Source organism: Leguminivora glycinivorella, chromosome 10 (assembly GCF_023078275.1).
Source record: "Leguminivora glycinivorella isolate SPB_JAAS2020 chromosome 10, LegGlyc_1.1, whole genome shotgun sequence".
In the NCBI taxonomy this organism is placed as follows: Eukaryota; Metazoa; Arthropoda; class Insecta; order Lepidoptera; family Tortricidae; genus Leguminivora; species Leguminivora glycinivorella.
This window is the reverse complement of record NC_062980.1, coordinates 8,745,345-8,761,431: the sequence shown is the minus strand read 5'-3', so window position 1 is coordinate 8,761,431 and position 16,087 is coordinate 8,745,345. Positions and strand designations below refer to the sequence as shown.

Sequence of the window (16,087 nt, the reverse complement as noted above, 5' to 3'; positions counted from 1 at the left end):
AGTTTTCTACAAATATGTACATGTCGCAGGGAAATGGCCAAAACAGAGATTTGATCAAATGTCTAAGGGATTTGATCAAATCACGCAAGATGTCAAAATGGCGAATCCATTTTATCATTTTTCTAGAAAATTTCAGTCATTTGACTAAATCCCTAACTCTGTTTAGTGAGATCACAAAATCGGCGAATAGACACGCCATGTTTTGTCATTTCACTAGATTTGTTTAGGTATTTGATAAAATCCCTGAACCACGACAGTGAGTTGATGAAACGAACTCAAAAAGTCAACTAGTTTTAACATTTCCCTAAACAAATTTAGGGAAATGATAAAGTCTCAACTGGTGATTTGATCAAATGTCTGAACCGGTTTCGTGAAATGACAAAGCCAAGAATCTAATATATCCAATTAGATTTATTAGACCCTTGGCTTTGTCACTTGATTTGATTGAATCTTTAACTAGATTAGTGAAATGGTAAAATTGAATCCGTTTTTAAGTAAGTGAGTTTTTGGTTTTCTATAAATAAGAAAAAAAATGGAATGAGTGTAGAAACAAAGCTAAAAATGTTTCATTTTAAATTATTTTCATATTTATTAAAACATTTTGTCTTTTCACTGAACTTGTTTAGCGAAATGATAAAACTAGTTGACTTTATAAGCTTGTTTCGTCAACTTACTGACGTCATGACGTGGTTCAGGGATTTTATCAAATCCCTAAACAAATCTAGTGAAATGACAAAACGTGGCGTGTCTATTGGTCGATTTTGTGATTTCACTAAACAGAGTAAGGGATTTAGTCAAATGACTGAAATTTTCTAGAGAAATGATAAAATGGATTCGCCATTTTGACATCCTGCGTGATTTGATCATATCCCTTAGTAATTTGATGAAATCTCTGTTTTAGCCATTTCCCTGCGACATACAGATTATATTAAGTCTAAATTCAGGTAAGAAGTAAATAATTAAATATCATCGAATTATGGACTGTCAGTTCACTTTTAAAACGTCCGGTATTTGAAAAGAAAATGCTTATCGATGAATTCCATCATCATTCACTTTAGGGAACATACATATTATAGAAATATTAACAATGGTATTTTCTTACACGGCCTTATGCTATATACCTATTACCGGGACAGACTAAGGCCATATAAAAAGTGTACCCCTGAAATGTATGGGCCTTTTACGGATAAAACTAGATGGCGCTGTTTCGCAGCCTGGAAGTGGCAAAAATCATATTTTCCCCATGATATCACGTCAATACACATTTTGAAAAAAAGAAATTTGGAGGCGTCATCAGTGTAGTTATGATAGTACCCCAATTTTTTTGCGCCATCTATAATAGATGGCGCAAAAAAATTGGGGTACGATTCTTAGTATGAAGATTGTCAATCCTATATAAATCATCCTTGGTTATACTTAAGGACAAAACGAAAAACTCACCCAAAACGAAAATAAGAACTGATATTCCATATAACATTTTCAAGTTATTTAAAATAGTGATTTTATCTTTATAAGTAAGTATTATTAAATATGTGGACATCTTTTTTGAGGCGCTTGTTTTATAATGATTTATATAGTAGCCGAACGCCGAACTGATGCGACACGCCAGCGACCACGATCTAAAACAGCGGTTCCCAAACTATTTTTGAGCATGCCTCCCTGCTGCCTGAAGGAGGTTTTCCACCTACGAGAAATTTGCATGGCAGGAAATTTGTACAGCAAATTCTTAATCCCCTCCTATCGCTTCTTTGTTGGAAATAGCAAGGATTGACGAGGATGTGCGAAACTTGAACAGAGATATTTGTTGATGTAAAGCCACGTATTCATGGTAACATGAATACGGGGCTAAAAATTAACCGTATTTATTCTGTCATACCTAGATTATAAATTGACTCGGCATTCTCAGCAACAGAAACACGCTTCTCGCGATAGGATTTTGTTGTTCGTTGCGGTTTATTACCCTCATGACACTAGTATGCAAACCATTTCTGTAAGAGGTCGGACAGGATCGCGATTGCAATTTATGGGGGGACACCCTACACAGATCAACCTAGCCCCAAACTAAGCAAAGCTTGTACTATGGGTGCTAGGCGACGATATACTTACTTATATAGATAAATACATACTTATATACGTAGAAAACATCCATGACTCAGGAACAAATATTTGTGCTCATCACACAAATAAATTCCCTTACCGGGATTCGAACCCGGGACCGCGGCTTCGCAGGCAGGGTCACTACCAAAATGTAACTACGCGCTAGGCCAAATCGGTCGTCAAATTAACGCCTATTTTTAGTGAGAAAGGGCCAGTTCGATTTCAATTCATGTCTTGCCACGTCAAGTTGTCACGTCTCGCCCTAAAATGAAATGTCCACGCTCCCCAGCCACCGAAAACCTTGAAATGTTGTAATGTGTGATGGCCCTTGGGGGCACGCCCCAGAGTTTGAAAAACGCTGATGTAAAATAAGATAAACACTTCTAAGATATAAAGGCCTATTCAGGGCACTCTCTGGTCTCATGCCTAAAGGTCATAAGACGTTATAAATCGAATGGTAATATGATGTTTTGGTTTAGAACGGCTTATCACATCAAAAATAAAAGATTACGTAATTATGTATTGAGTGGAAGTATTAGTTCCTCCTGGTATAAAGAGAGTGACTCCACGTATTGTCATTGTATAGATACTTTGACTGTACGTTAAACGAGCTGAGAGATATACTTAGTTAATAGTACATTACGATACAAGTGCGTAAAAAAGAAACTTCGAAACGAATGTTGATAAATTAAAACACGACCGAAGGGAGTGTTTTAAATCGACACGAGTTACGAGCTTTAAGCTTAAGCTTATTTTCAGTACAGATGGTGCTTTATGCACTAGTGTGAGAAGTGGATCATTTCTTGTCAGGTCGAAACTTCGGAGGGCCATCTGTACTGAAAAACTTCGTACGATACACGTGCGAAAAAGAAATTTGTAACTCGTGTCGATTTAAAACGCTCCCGTCGGACGTGTTTTAATTTATCGCCACTCGTTTCGAATTTCCTTTTTTACGCACTTGTATCGTAATGTACTACTTATATCAAAAGTTCTACATATATATATCTCAGGTGCAACGGAACTTTTTAGAGACACTTAACATATCACCCAAAAAACTGTTTCTTCCTTTCTGAACGGACTGTTCGGATTTGAAATATGGGTGCTAAAGTATCCCGAACGGACTTCGAGTGGGTCTACACTGAGGAGCCTCATTCCAGTCGCCGGAAAATGATTCTAGGTAAGCGCCTTGAATAACTGACCACTTCTGCCAATATTCGCTCTACTTTCAAACATTTATTTGCAGGCCAATCAGAACGTATGTAGTCAATGCGGAGAAAACCGTATATTAGGCAAGTCCGTCTACTCACTATAACTTTGTATTTATATAATGTTATACGCCTCTTACACCTTCGAAGTTATAGCAATTTTTGTGTAATTTGAGTACCTAGTGTTTTAAAATGACACGAGTTACGCTTTTCCTCTTCGCACGTGTATCGTACGACATTTTTTCCGCTGCCCCAAATCGCAAGAAAGGTGGTTCTCAATTCGTCTGTATTTTTAACCGCCGCCTCAAATATCTCAAGGAAGGACGGTTCTCAATTCGTCTGTATGTTTTTTTTAACCGTCGCCTCATATCTCTCAAGAAGGACGGTTATCAAGTCGTCTGTATGTTTTTTTTTTTTTATGTTTGTTCCTCGATATCTCCGTCGTTACTGGACCGATTTTGAATTTTTTTTTTATTGAATGTATATGCATACAGATTGGTCCCATTTTTCTCAGAACCCAGTTCTGATGATGGGATCCTGGAGAAATCGAGGGAACTCCTCGAATCTGAAAGGCATACATATGGTGATTTTTGTGTTTTTAAAGGAACAGCATGCATTTAGGTACGGAACAGTGACATTTGGTGCAGTGGAACTGCTGATGATGGCCAGAACGGAACTCTTCAAATCTGAACGGCACGCTTATAGTGACTTTGGTATTTTTATAAGAACAGCATGCACTTTCGTCCAGAACAGTGACATTTGGTGCAGTGGAACTGCTGATGATGGCCAGAACCAAACTCCTCAAATCTGAACGGCACGCTTATAGTGAATTTGGCATTTTTATAAGAACAGCATGCGCTTACGTCTAGAACAGTGACATTTGGTACAGTGGAACTGCTGATGATGGTCAGAACCGAACTCCTCAAATCTGAACGGCACACTTATAGTGACTTTGATATTTTTGTAAGAAAATCATGCATTTAAGTTCAGAACAGTGACATTTATTTAGTTATGTTTGTTAAGCATATTGAGTTTTCAAGTCAAAGTTTGTCAAGCTTCGATTTCTTATAATATATAATCGGATTCATGAGGAATTGAGGAAACCTTAACGTTATACGTATATTCATTTGTGTTGCCATCTAATAATTAAAGCATTAAAAGCAGTTTTAAAAAATACTTACACATTTCTACAGAATCCAACATTCGCAAGGTGTAGCTTTCACCAGAACCCGAAAGGCGACGGTTTTTTTTTCCTAATTTTTTTTTTATTTTTTTTTATGTTTGTTCCACGATATCTCCGTCGTTACTGGAACGCTTTTGAAATTTCCTGGAGAAATCGAGGGAACTCCTCAAATCTGAAAGGCACACATGGTGATTTTTGTGTTTTTTAAGGAACAGCATGTATTTACGGAACAGTGACATTTGGTGCAGTGGAACTGCTGATGATGGTCAGAACGGAACTCCTCAAATCTGAACGGCACGCTTATAGTGACTTTGGTATTTTTATAAGAACAGCATGCACTTACGTCCAGAACAGTGACATTTGGTGCAGTGGAAGTGCTGATGATGGTCAGAACCGAACTCCTCAAATCTAAACGGCACGCTTATAGTGACTTTGGTATTTTTATAAGAACAGCATGCACTTACGTCCAGAACAGTGACATTTGGTGCAGTGGAACTCCTGATGATGGTCAGAACCGAACTCCTCAAATCTTAACGGCACACTTATAGTGACTTTGGTATTTTATTAGAACAGCATGCATTTAAGTTCAGAACAGTAACATTTATTTAGTTATGTTTGTTAAGCATATTGAGTTTTCAAGTCAAATTTTGTCAAGCTTCGATTTCTTATAATCGGATTCATGAGGAATTGAGGAAACTCCTCAAACCTTAACGGTATACGTATATTGATTTTTGTTGCCATCGAATAATTAAAGCATTAAAAGCAGTTACAAAAAATACCTACACATTTCTACACAATCCAACATTCGCAAGTAGCTTTCACCAGAACCCCAAAGGCGGCGGTTTTTTTTTCTTAAAAATTATTGTTTTATAATTTTTTAAAGTTCTTTCCACGATATCTCGGTCGTTACTGGACCGATTTTGAATTTTTTTTTGAATTTGTATTAGAACCCAGTTCTATGGAACTGCTGATGATGGTCAGAACAGAAGTCCTCAAATCTAAACGGCACACCTATAGTGACTTAGTGACGTTGGTATTTTTATAAGAACAACATGCACTTCACGTCCAGAACAGTGAAACAGTGATATTTGGTGCAGTGGAACTGCTGATGAAGATCAGAACGGATCTCATGGCTGTTTTCTATGTATATATGTATATTATATAATTATAATTATCGTTGTCTAAGTACCCACAGTACAAGCCTTCCTGAGCTTCCCGTGGGGCTCAGTCAATCCGTGTAAAAAAAATGTCCTATAATATATTTATTTATTTTAATATTTAATCCAACATACGCAGGTAGGTACAATACCTACATATTTACGTCAAGTTCAAAGTTTGTATGAAGTGACGAGTGACAGCTATCTCAATCCCAAACTAATCGCGGTTCAGTACCTAATTAATATAAATTTATAGTCTTATTAATAGTTGGACCAAACATATCCTGCCCATAAGTATAAAAGACTGATCATATTTTATTTATTCCTTTTTAGTTTTATTTCTTACATCCTTTTCATACTTACCTATTATGACACGAGTTTCGAATGTTTCGATAGTTCATTATCTTTCGGGTCGGGTCAAATTATTTATTGACGCCTTCCTCATTATTATCGGTATATTTTCAGTTTAAAAAGTTCAACGCCATTTGTTTTTAGGCTTCTTACAATGCGATAAGAATTATACTTAAGATAAATTACTATTTTTCAAACAGATAAAGAGGCAGAGTAATTGAGATAGCGGAATCACTATTTACTAGGGCTCCTGATACAAGTGATATACGCCGAACACGTGATCTTATGGGTATAACGAACAGGCAAAGGGCCTCGTACGGCTCCTACCTGCGTTCGCGCGCGGATTCACGTGACACGTGCTTCGTTCATTTATGTTCTCTCTAATGATAAATAAAACGAACTATAATAGGAAGGAAGAAGATCGGACATGCTGGGCGTTGTACTGAATATTTACACCTGTGTCTTTCAGAAAAATACCCCGAAATTAAACAACTGTTCGGACATGACCCGAACTTCAAGTGGGTGGTGATGGGCTTGGTGGTGGTACAGCTGGTGGCTCTGCCCTTCATCCACCAGCTCAGCTGGCCGCTGCTCCTCGTTACTGCGTACTGCTTCGGGGGATTTGTCAACCACGCACTCATGGTCGGTAGGTAACGGCGTTATACCTACTATACTACAGATGTAGTGCGAAAAGGTTTTTCTTCGTATTCTCACGGAAACGTACAAACGTGTGAAACGTGTCATGCTATTTCAGTCAGTCTCAGTACAAGACGTAAGTTGACACTGTCTGAGCTTCTTTAAGAGTAACCTGTTTTCCTTAATAAATTATTTGTTTAATTATAAACAAAAAACTAATTCAAATTTTACTCGTAGAACATTACTTTGCTAATCAGTTACCGGATCTTGCACGGCCAGCACCTCCTAAAGATGCCTCGTAGAGAGGCGAAACACGAGTCGAGTTTTATATTTTTGGTGTGATTCCATTGATTGAAAATGTTTTTTTTTTTCAAAACATAGAGTCCCAATGAAAAGTGTCTTTATCCCTTTCCGAAACGATGATGTGTAGGTACATTTTAAAAGTTTTCTTCTTGTAGCGCTCCACGAGATCGCGCACAATTTTGCTTTCGGACACGCGCGGCCCCTCGCCAACCGTCTGTTCGGTATGGTGGCCAACCTGCCGCTCGGCCTGCCCGCCTCCATCACCTTCAAGAAGTACCACATGGAACATCATAAGGTACCTCCTCCTCAAATCCATAGTAATATCAAGGATTATTTATATAGGATTTGTTACATACTTCACACTTCCTAAGACTCATACCTCGATTTTTAGCGCCACCTATTAAAATAGGAACTATCATAACTGCACTGATGATGCCTACAATTTTTTTTAAATATGTATGACATGATATCACAATATTAAAATAAAGAAATATGTCATTTGTTCTTATAAAAAATATAAACACTCAAAAATATTTGGGGAAAATATGATTTTGGCCACTTTCAGGCTGCGAATAAACAGCGCCATCTAGTTTTAAGCCCATACATTTCAGTGGTACCTACGCTTTTTGTATGGGCCTATTCAGTCCCGTATTATACCGCCGAATGCACCCGTATGTGGTTAGTGTTCCATTTATCCGCACAAAACGATTTGCCTCATCCTTTGTAATGCGGACTGCAAAGGAATGGAATGCGCTCCCAGCATCGGTGTTCCCAGAAAAATACGACCTCGGTCTCTTTAAACGAAGAGTGAATAGGCTATTACTGAATCGGTGAGCTCCATCTTAGACTCTGTCTTCACTTCCCATCAGGTGTGACTAGGGTCAATCGCCGATCAGTCCATAATAAAAAAAAAAAAAAAACGCTCTTGATCTTAATGTTCGTAAAAACGCACGAATAATCCTATAAGATTTCCGTTTTTCCACCACACACCCTAAAAACATTGAAAATGATTTTTTTTTTCACTCTTTTCCAGTACCAAGGCGTAGACGACATGGACCCAGATCTGCCCACGGTGTGGGAGGCTCGGCTGTTCACGGGCACGTTGGGCAAGCTGGCGTGGTTGGCGCTGCTGCCCGTGCTGTACACGGTGCGGCCGCTGCTGGTGCGCCCCATGGCGCTGGAACGGCTGGAGCTGCTCAACATCGTCGTCCAGATGGCCTTCAACGCGTGCGTGGTTCAACTATTCGGTAAGTTCTCAGATAATGCCTTTTTTCGGTAAAAGCTAGTCTTCAACGCGTATGTGGCTCAGTCACCGGCGGCGGTAGGTTCCTACTCTTCGAAGGCTGCAAAAATATGCGACACGTTCTTATTGCTGTGCGAATATGATCGTGTCAGATATTTTTACGGCCTTCGAACATATATTGCTAGTGACTGGTACGGTGAGTTCTCAGTAGGTGGAAAGATTTAACGACACTTAGACGACCGATTTTCATGGCTGAGAATCTCCCGACTAACTCAGCTTTCAAACAAAAAAAACTAAATCTAAATCGGTTCATCCGTTTGGGAGCTACGATGCTACAAACAGACACACACACAGACAGACAGAGAGACACGTCACAATCTTTAGAAGATATGTTGGTCAGCCAACTTGATGAATGTAAATAAATTAAAATAATGAGTGTTTAGTCAGGTTCAAAAACAGCTACGGCAAAGTTTATACTCATTTAGGATCGTTACCGTACCTGGATTATTTGTGTTGCAGGTTGGAAGGCGGTGTGGTACCTCATCCTCGGAACCCTGTTGTCGATGGGTTGGCATCCATTAGCAGGTACACTTTATTTTTATTCTTGTTTATTACTTAAGTAATTGTGTTTTTTCTTCAAACTCGCCGTATCAGCATGGTCGCGTGGCGTGATTGCGTCGGCGTCATACCCTTTCGCATTTACAAAAAGTGAGAGACACTAGTACCTATGCTAGGCCTGCTTTCTTCTTTCAGGACACTTCATATCGGAGCACTACATGTTCAAGAAAGGTGTCGAGACGTATTCCTACTACGGTGTGGCTAACTACATCACTTTCAACCTGGGCTACCATATGGAGCACCACGACTTCCCTGCGATACCTGGCAGTCGGTTACCGGAGGTTAGTACCTGTATTCCTCAGAACATATGTATACCTATAATACTAGTGTAAGGGAACATCACTACCGACGTGGCACATCCCTACACTTGAGAAATCTTGTGAGAAATCTAGTGACCACCTTCGAAAAACGAAATAAGTTGCGGAACTTTGTCTCATTCGCTCATATACAAACGGTAATAGTGTGGTGTCATGGTGTGAGTAAGATACATGTCACCAAGCTCTTATTTTAGCATGGATTCCATGCTTTAGTTATACTTCCGTGTGAGAAATATCGGCTATTCTGTCATAGGCGGTAACCCTTAGATATTTTTAAGGTTCCGTACCAAAAAGATACAAAAGGAACCCATACGGTGTGACTCTGTCCGTCGTCTGTCTGTCACAATTCTGAATATCTCGAGAACTACTTATGCAATCGATTTGAAATTTGGAATACTTAATTATTTTTTATTTTTGTGCTAAAGATAAATAATTAATTTATATATATCGTTGTCCCAGTCCCCACATACAAGCCATCGGGCTTACCGCGGGACTCGATCAATCTGTGTAAGAATGTTGTAGGTATAATATTTATATATTTATTTATAATTTAAGCTGAAACGCATCGCCAGCGAGTTCTACGATGAGCTACCGCATCACCGCAGTTACCTGGTAGCAATGTACCAGTTCGTGACCGACCCAGCGCTCGGCCCCGCCGCGCGGGTTATTCGCAGGCAGCAACCGCACCACAACTAACTCCTGGCGGCCCCGCCGCGCGGGTCAAGCCATAAACAAAATGAAATATAAGATACTTATATGATATTTGAAGTTTTTTTTAATACTACGTCCGTGGCAAACAAGCATACGTTCCACCTGATGGAAAGCGGTCACCGTGACCTATGGACGCCTGCAACTCAAGGGGTGTCAAATGCGCGTTGCCAACCCATTAGCAACTTTAGACTTCCTTTTGCTAAGTTTTATTATTTTCTTACATATCCAGGACATCAAATCTATAAACTATTGCCTGTTATAAAAAGTAACACTGTATTACTAGTGGACTGACAAGCAATATCAGTCCCAGGCTACTGTTTCACAGAAAACATCGAATGCTAGATTCAGCACACTTTAGCGGTTGCCTAACTACACTGATCGCATTTGTAAGGTTTTTCACTCGTGTGTCGTTGCAAGGTTTATTTATTTTTTTTATTTTTAATTTATTTAGAACACAAACAGTCGTAATATACATCATACATAGGTGTAGTACATAGAGTACCTACAAAAAACTGAAAGTAATACAAACAGACCTGGAGGTTCATAAAATACATATGAAGTTAACTTAAAACAGTAGGTATGTAGTTATAAAACAGCGTAGTACATAGTATAATAAATACAACGTAGTTCAAAAAAGAAATGCAACACATACAATTACGATTCAAAAAGCATCAATAAATACAGACATCAAGGAATACCTATTGTTTACTATAATAAAGTTATTTAAAAAGTTTACGTCTCACTTGCAATTTTAAACTAGATAACGAATTATTAAAGGGATCAATATCGAATAAAAGTTTATTATATAAACTGGGAACTCGTCTGAAAAAAGTATGCTTAGCATAGTTCTTACGAGAAAAACTAACATGGAATAAAGGTCTAGGCCGTAAGGGGAGACGCGGACAACCAAAGTTCACTAACTTCAGGAGATCTGGACTATTAATAGCACCTCTAAGAATTTTAAACAAAAACATTACATCTAAGTAATTCCTGCGATTGGATAAAGACGGGACACAAAAATATTTAGCCGCTAATGCGGAATTTTCAAAATAGTTACCTGTTCTGTAGGCAAGTGATTTTAAGAAAATATTTTGTATCCTCTCCAAACGGTCAATGTGAACTTGGTACTGAGGAGACCAAACTATACTACCAAATTCGAGGATACTTCTAACTAAGGAATAAAATAACAATTTGTAGGTAATAGGTCTCTTAAAAGGCTGGCCAATACGAAGAATCATCCCTAACTTTTTATAAGCACGCTTACATAAGTTATCAATATGCAAGTTATAGTTCAATTGTGAGTCCATTGTAACACCTAAATCCCTAATGGATGATACCCGTGCTATCATATTACCACAAAGAGAGTAGTTAAAAATTATTGGATTCAGTTTGCGGCTAAAACTAATTATAAAGCATTTGTCGGTATTTAAGAATAGGTGATTGTCTAAGCAATATTGGTAAAAATTATTTAAATCTTGTTGCAATGAAAGGCAGTCAGCTTCCGACGATATAGCTCTAAAAATTTTGGTGTCATCCGCGTAAACAAGATGTTCAGCATTACGGAAGCAGGTCGCCATGTCATTGACGTACAGGATAAACAATAAGGGACCTAGGTGGGAGCCCTGGGGTACTCCAGAAGGGACAGGCAGAAAACAAGATGTATATCCCTTCAACGCTACTGCCTGACTCCGGTTAGAAAGATACGATTTAATCCACCGCAGAAGGTCACCGTGTATACCGAGTTCTAATAATTTCTTAATTAAGTGATTATGGTTAATTTTATCAAAACATTTCGAAAAATCGGTATACACGGCATCCACCTGGTGGCCAGAAGATAAACTATTTATAATAAAATCCGAGAAGGTAAGGAGATTTGTGTCAACACTACGACCTTGACAAAAACCATGCTGACTGGGCGCGATATGCTGATAGAAAGCGGCAGTTATTCTATTGTATACTAATTTCTCAAAAATTTTAGCAAAAATATTTAGTTTACTAATTGGTCTATAATTCATTACCTGACCTGCATCCCCACTTTTATAAATTGGTGTAATTAGAGCACTTTTCCATTTAATAGGAAAGTGGCCCTCCGATAAAGACTTTCTATATATCTGCGTTAAAGGCGCGGTAAGCTCTTTAGCGCACATAAGGATGAAATAAGGATGTATCATATCAGTACCACTACCCTTACTAATGTTTACCCTTTTTAAATACTCAAAAACACTGTCCTCTGAAATATCAAAGCTACCGAGGTCAATAAGTGAGTCTACAGGCGCGAGTGACACGTCCAGTGGCACAGACAGATCAGGTACAAAAACAGAGTTAAAATAAGTATTAAAAAAGTTGCTGATGGTCTGTCCATCCTTAGATGAATCACCACGATAAGACATCTGATCTGGTATATGATTGCTCGGAAATTTTGATTTCATAAAGGACCAAAAGTAATTAGGATTATGGTGAATTTTGTCCTCAGCCAAAGAAATAAAATCATTATAACACTTTTTAGCCATTTTATGCTCCCTAGATCTCAATAAAACGAATTCAGCCCTATCTAAGGGATTTCCATAGGTTTTCCATCGCTTATGAATGGTCAACTTCTGCTTTCGAATTTTAATTAGCGCACGTGAAAACCACGGCGGATACCTATTATTAGAAAATACTGGTTTATGCGGAACATATTTTACTATTAAATTACTAAGGACAGTATAGAAGTACGTGACAGAGGTCTCAACATCCATGTTAGCCAGACATAACCAATCGGTCTCAGATAGTTCTTTACGAATATTGTCATAGTCACCGCGACGAAAAATGGGCTTGATAATGTGATTAGGCTTTAATTGAGGCAAAAAGTTAGTTAACTCTAGGGCTAACGAAACATACAGCGCCTTATGTTGGGGATCCTCCAAAGTAAGTGGAGATGAGCTGGCGGTGACCTCGCAGTTTACGTTAGACATAACGAGGACATAATTTTACACAAAATCATGAAATAAAACTATAGAAACGGATTAAATCGCGTATAATCACCGGCAGCGTGGCAGGGTAGCGGTCATGGTTCGTTAATATTTCTTGTAAGTGGGTAGCTTTTGCACATTTTAATTTTTCCCCAGTCACCCGTTGACCACGAACGCTGTAAAGAGTTCGAAACGTCGGGATGTATTTTAAATTCATTATACGCGATTTAATCCGTTTCCATAGTTTTATTTCATGAGTAACTATCGCGGTAACCGAAGACAATATTATTTACACAAAATCGTTACAAATTATACGATTAACCCGACTCAAAAATCTACCTACATATAATCATGGATAAAATTAAACTTTATCGCGAACAAAGATACACACAGCTTATTAAATGAGCAAGAAAGTTAGTTTTATGATCATTTCTTTGGCGCTCTTACTTTATACCTGCGCGCTGCGTCCATAAAAGGCGTAACACACGTCATACAACCGCACCGATAGATAACATTCGGCGAACATGTGGATCTAATTGGCCCTATATATGACATTGACATTAGGTCAGTCATCGTCAGCTGCTATGCCTGCTATTGTTATTAAAAATAGTTTATCTCATATTTTTATTGTAATTCAACGTGACTTATAACGTGAGCATCGGTTAACTGTCATAAAGTTTTAATTGAATCGTACGACAACCAATCTGCATTCATGAATCTTATTTTAGTTGCGCTACTTTTAATGATACGACCGGCACTCAATATGATGATAACACACTTTAAATGCCGCAGCGGAGTCTACCCACGGTCGTCAGTTGAAAGGTTCCCGGTTCCTGATGATAAAGTGAGCTGGACCAGTGATTATAAGGAATACAAACCACGCAATCATACAGCGCAATCTATTCATGGGAAACCTTGGGCTGATCCAGAGATAGGTAATGGCTATGTTACTTTACAGTATTATCACGTAAAACATTCTGCGTATGTGTACAACTTAACAAAAGTGATAACTTGGAAATTTTCACAGGTGATCCTGAATTCAACCCAAACTGGAATAACTTAGACAATAATGTTGATAGACAAAGTTATATGGGCCAATACAAAATAGTAGATGGCTATCCTCTCAATCCTATTGGGAGAACTGGCATTTGTGGTAGAGGAGTGCTGGGTCGCTGGGGACCCAATCATGCCGCTGATCCTGTAGTTACTAGGTGGAAGAGATTGCCGTCAGGAGAAGTGGAGATGGAGAAGAATAGCAATAAGTATGCATAATTAATTTTGTACCTAATTTTGTCCCATAAACAGTGGAAACCTGGGCATAGTTAATGATTTTGGTAATAAAATGCTTGGTACATATTCCATTCAATTTGTAACATTTAATTTTATTGGCGAAATGATGACATAAGCCTGATCTCAAGTCCTATTGGCATCAGTGCTTATAATGATTTATTTTGTTATTTATAGGCCAATACTTCAGTTTGTAGCCATCAAACGAGGAGACACTGGTGAATGGGCATTACCAGGGGGTATGGTGGACCCTGGTGAGAAGGTGACCACAACGGCTGTCAGAGAGTTCCAAGAAGAAGCCATTAACTCCCTTGTTATGTCACAAGGTAAGATAAATATCTGTTAAGTATTGAATCAACAACAACAGCCATGGTCATTGGGATTGTTGTGCTGCCTTTTTAATGATTTCCCGTTATTGCTCTATTTGTAGCATTCCGGCTCACAGATTTAAGGGTGACCAGGTGATAGCCCTCACTTGGTCTGTCCATTTCATTAAGGGGCGCAGTCTGAGTCTTGTACTTCCCTGAACAACAAGCACGTGTAACATGGCCAAAGTAGCTAAGGGTGCGAGAGTGAATGACATCCGACAGTCTATGTCTTTGCTATATGTATTCTTATCTGTCCGTTTAGTGTTAATAGCCGTACTTGAATCCTTTCAACTGCAACCCTTTTTACATCTGAAACCTTTTCTCCTCCTGTGTTTATTAATTATAATTTTTTTTTTTATACTACGTCGGTGGCAAACAAGTATACGGTCCGCCTGATGTAAAGCGGTCACCGTAACCTATGGACGCCTGCAACTCAAACAGTGTCACATGCGCGTTGCCACCCCATTAGAAACTTGTACACTCCCTTTTGCTGTGTTAAGTACACAGCAAAAAGGAGTGTACAAGTTCCAAGGAGGGTTCGGGTTGCCGACGACTCAAAGGACAATAGACGGAACAAGTTAGTTCCGTAAGTCCTCCCGTCATCAGCACACCGCACCCTCGTTGAGCTCTGGCTTTGTGAATAAATCATTAATTCATTCAATTACTTTCATTCATGTCCCGCATGTACATTGTCATTGAGGTCGAGGCCGTCGAGGGCTACCACCATGGGCAGAACAGCAATATAGCAGCAGCGAAGCAGCAATAACTTCTCGCGCATGACGGAGATGAAACAGAGGTTCCAATCGTTTATAAAAGCACCTAATGTGCAACTGTACAGTGCATATAATTACAAAGAACAAAAATCTCACGAAATCATCCTTCTATTTCAGGAGAACTAAAAGCATGGGAAGCCAAGTTCGAATCCTTCTTCAGCGCCGGAGAAGAAGTGTACAAAGGCTACATAGACGACCCGCGCAACACCGACAACGCGTGGATGGAAACAGCGGCGTACAACTTCCACGACGACAGCGGACGCGTAGTCGGCGCGTTGAACCTGAACGCCGGCGACGACGCCGTCGGCGTCACGTGGGTCGACGCCCACCCGGAGTACCCCGACCTCAAGCTCTATGCCAGCCATAGTAGTATTGTTAAGGAGGTACTTAGGAGGAGACTTGACGCTTTTTCTAAAGTGTAAGAACGAGGGAATGATCTCACAGCTGCCTTGATTGATACTTACATGAATCGTCTACCTACTCAAAACTATTTTTATAAGTGATTGAAAACAAAATAAACGAGCATTTTGGTATCTACTTAAAACAATTTTTTATTTAATTCAAACCTATTTCAGCTTCGACACTCATGATAAAGTAAGGTTTCTAAAATGCCACGTAGATATTAGATAGAAAATAAACACTGATCTGAAGCTCGGACATAAGCTTCAAGCTTCATAATATATGTAGTAACATTTTAATCCCTCGTTAATCCTTTGTCCAACAAGAACTTCAACTGATGTGTGCGACCCAATGTCAACCTTCGTGCATTGAAATAAGGTTCATTGATATGGACCAAATTTCATTACCTCAATGCCTCATTGCTGTAATGTACAGGTTGATTTGTTTTTATGAACACCAGCACTAATAATTATTGGTGAAAGAAAACA

General features: G+C 38.9%; 2 protein-coding genes across 4 annotated transcripts; both read left to right on the top strand.

Moving 5' to 3' along the window:
- The first annotated feature begins 2,607 nt into the window (after positions 1–2,607).
- Positions 2,608–9,878, top strand: LOC125230525 (sphingolipid delta(4)-desaturase DES1-like). Of its 2 annotated transcripts, none has more exons than XM_048135704.1 (8): positions 2,608–2,747; positions 3,087–3,274; positions 6,463–6,639; positions 7,088–7,227; positions 7,966–8,179; positions 8,695–8,760; positions 8,929–9,074; positions 9,666–9,878. In XM_048135704.1, exons 2-8 carry the CDS (start codon positions 3,193–3,195, stop codon positions 9,804–9,806), a joined length of 966 nt encoding a protein of 321 aa, XP_047991661.1. In that variant the 5' UTR covers positions 2,608–2,747; positions 3,087–3,192; the 3' UTR covers positions 9,807–9,878. The 2 variants fall into 2 exon arrangements, with proteins under 2 accessions (XP_047991661.1, XP_047991662.1); XM_048135705.1 differs by having other exon boundaries at positions 2,683–2,747; positions 3,108–3,274.
- Positions 9,879–13,298: 3,420 nt separating this feature from the next.
- Positions 13,299–15,744, top strand: LOC125230224 (ADP-ribose pyrophosphatase, mitochondrial). 2 transcript variants are annotated; one of them, XM_048135315.1, is made up of 5 exons: positions 13,299–13,423; positions 13,501–13,707; positions 13,800–14,034; positions 14,237–14,385; positions 15,318–15,744. In XM_048135315.1, the coding sequence occupies exons 2-5, from the start codon at positions 13,515–13,517 to the stop codon at positions 15,620–15,622; spliced, it is 882 nt and encodes a 293-aa protein (XP_047991272.1). In that variant the 5' UTR covers positions 13,299–13,423; positions 13,501–13,514; the 3' UTR covers positions 15,623–15,744. The 2 variants fall into 2 exon arrangements, with proteins under 2 accessions (XP_047991272.1, XP_047991271.1); XM_048135314.1 differs by having other exon boundaries at positions 13,353–13,707.
- Positions 15,745–16,087: the final 343 nt, after the last annotated feature.

Excerpts from the sequence above, each read along its gene's own strand:
- LOC125230525 (XM_048135704.1), top strand. The coding sequence starts at position 3,193 with ATGGGTGCTAAAGTATCCCGAACGGACTTCGAGTGGGTCTACACTGAG. Across the intron at positions 7,228-7,965 it reads ACCACATGGAACATCATAAG|TACCAAGGCGTAGACGACAT; the intron begins GTACCTCCTCCT and ends ACTCTTTTCCAG. Across the intron at positions 8,180-8,694 it reads GTGCGTGGTTCAACTATTCG|GTTGGAAGGCGGTGTGGTAC; the intron begins GTAAGTTCTCAG and ends TTTGTGTTGCAG.
- LOC125230224 (XM_048135314.1), top strand. The coding sequence starts at position 13,485 with ATGAATCTTATTTTAGTTGCGCTACTTTTAATGATACGACCGGCACTC. Across the intron at positions 13,708-13,799 it reads TTGGGCTGATCCAGAGATAG|GTGATCCTGAATTCAACCCA; the intron begins GTAATGGCTATG and ends AAATTTTCACAG. Across the intron at positions 14,386-15,317 it reads CTCCCTTGTTATGTCACAAG|GAGAACTAAAAGCATGGGAA; the intron begins GTAAGATAAATA and ends CTTCTATTTCAG.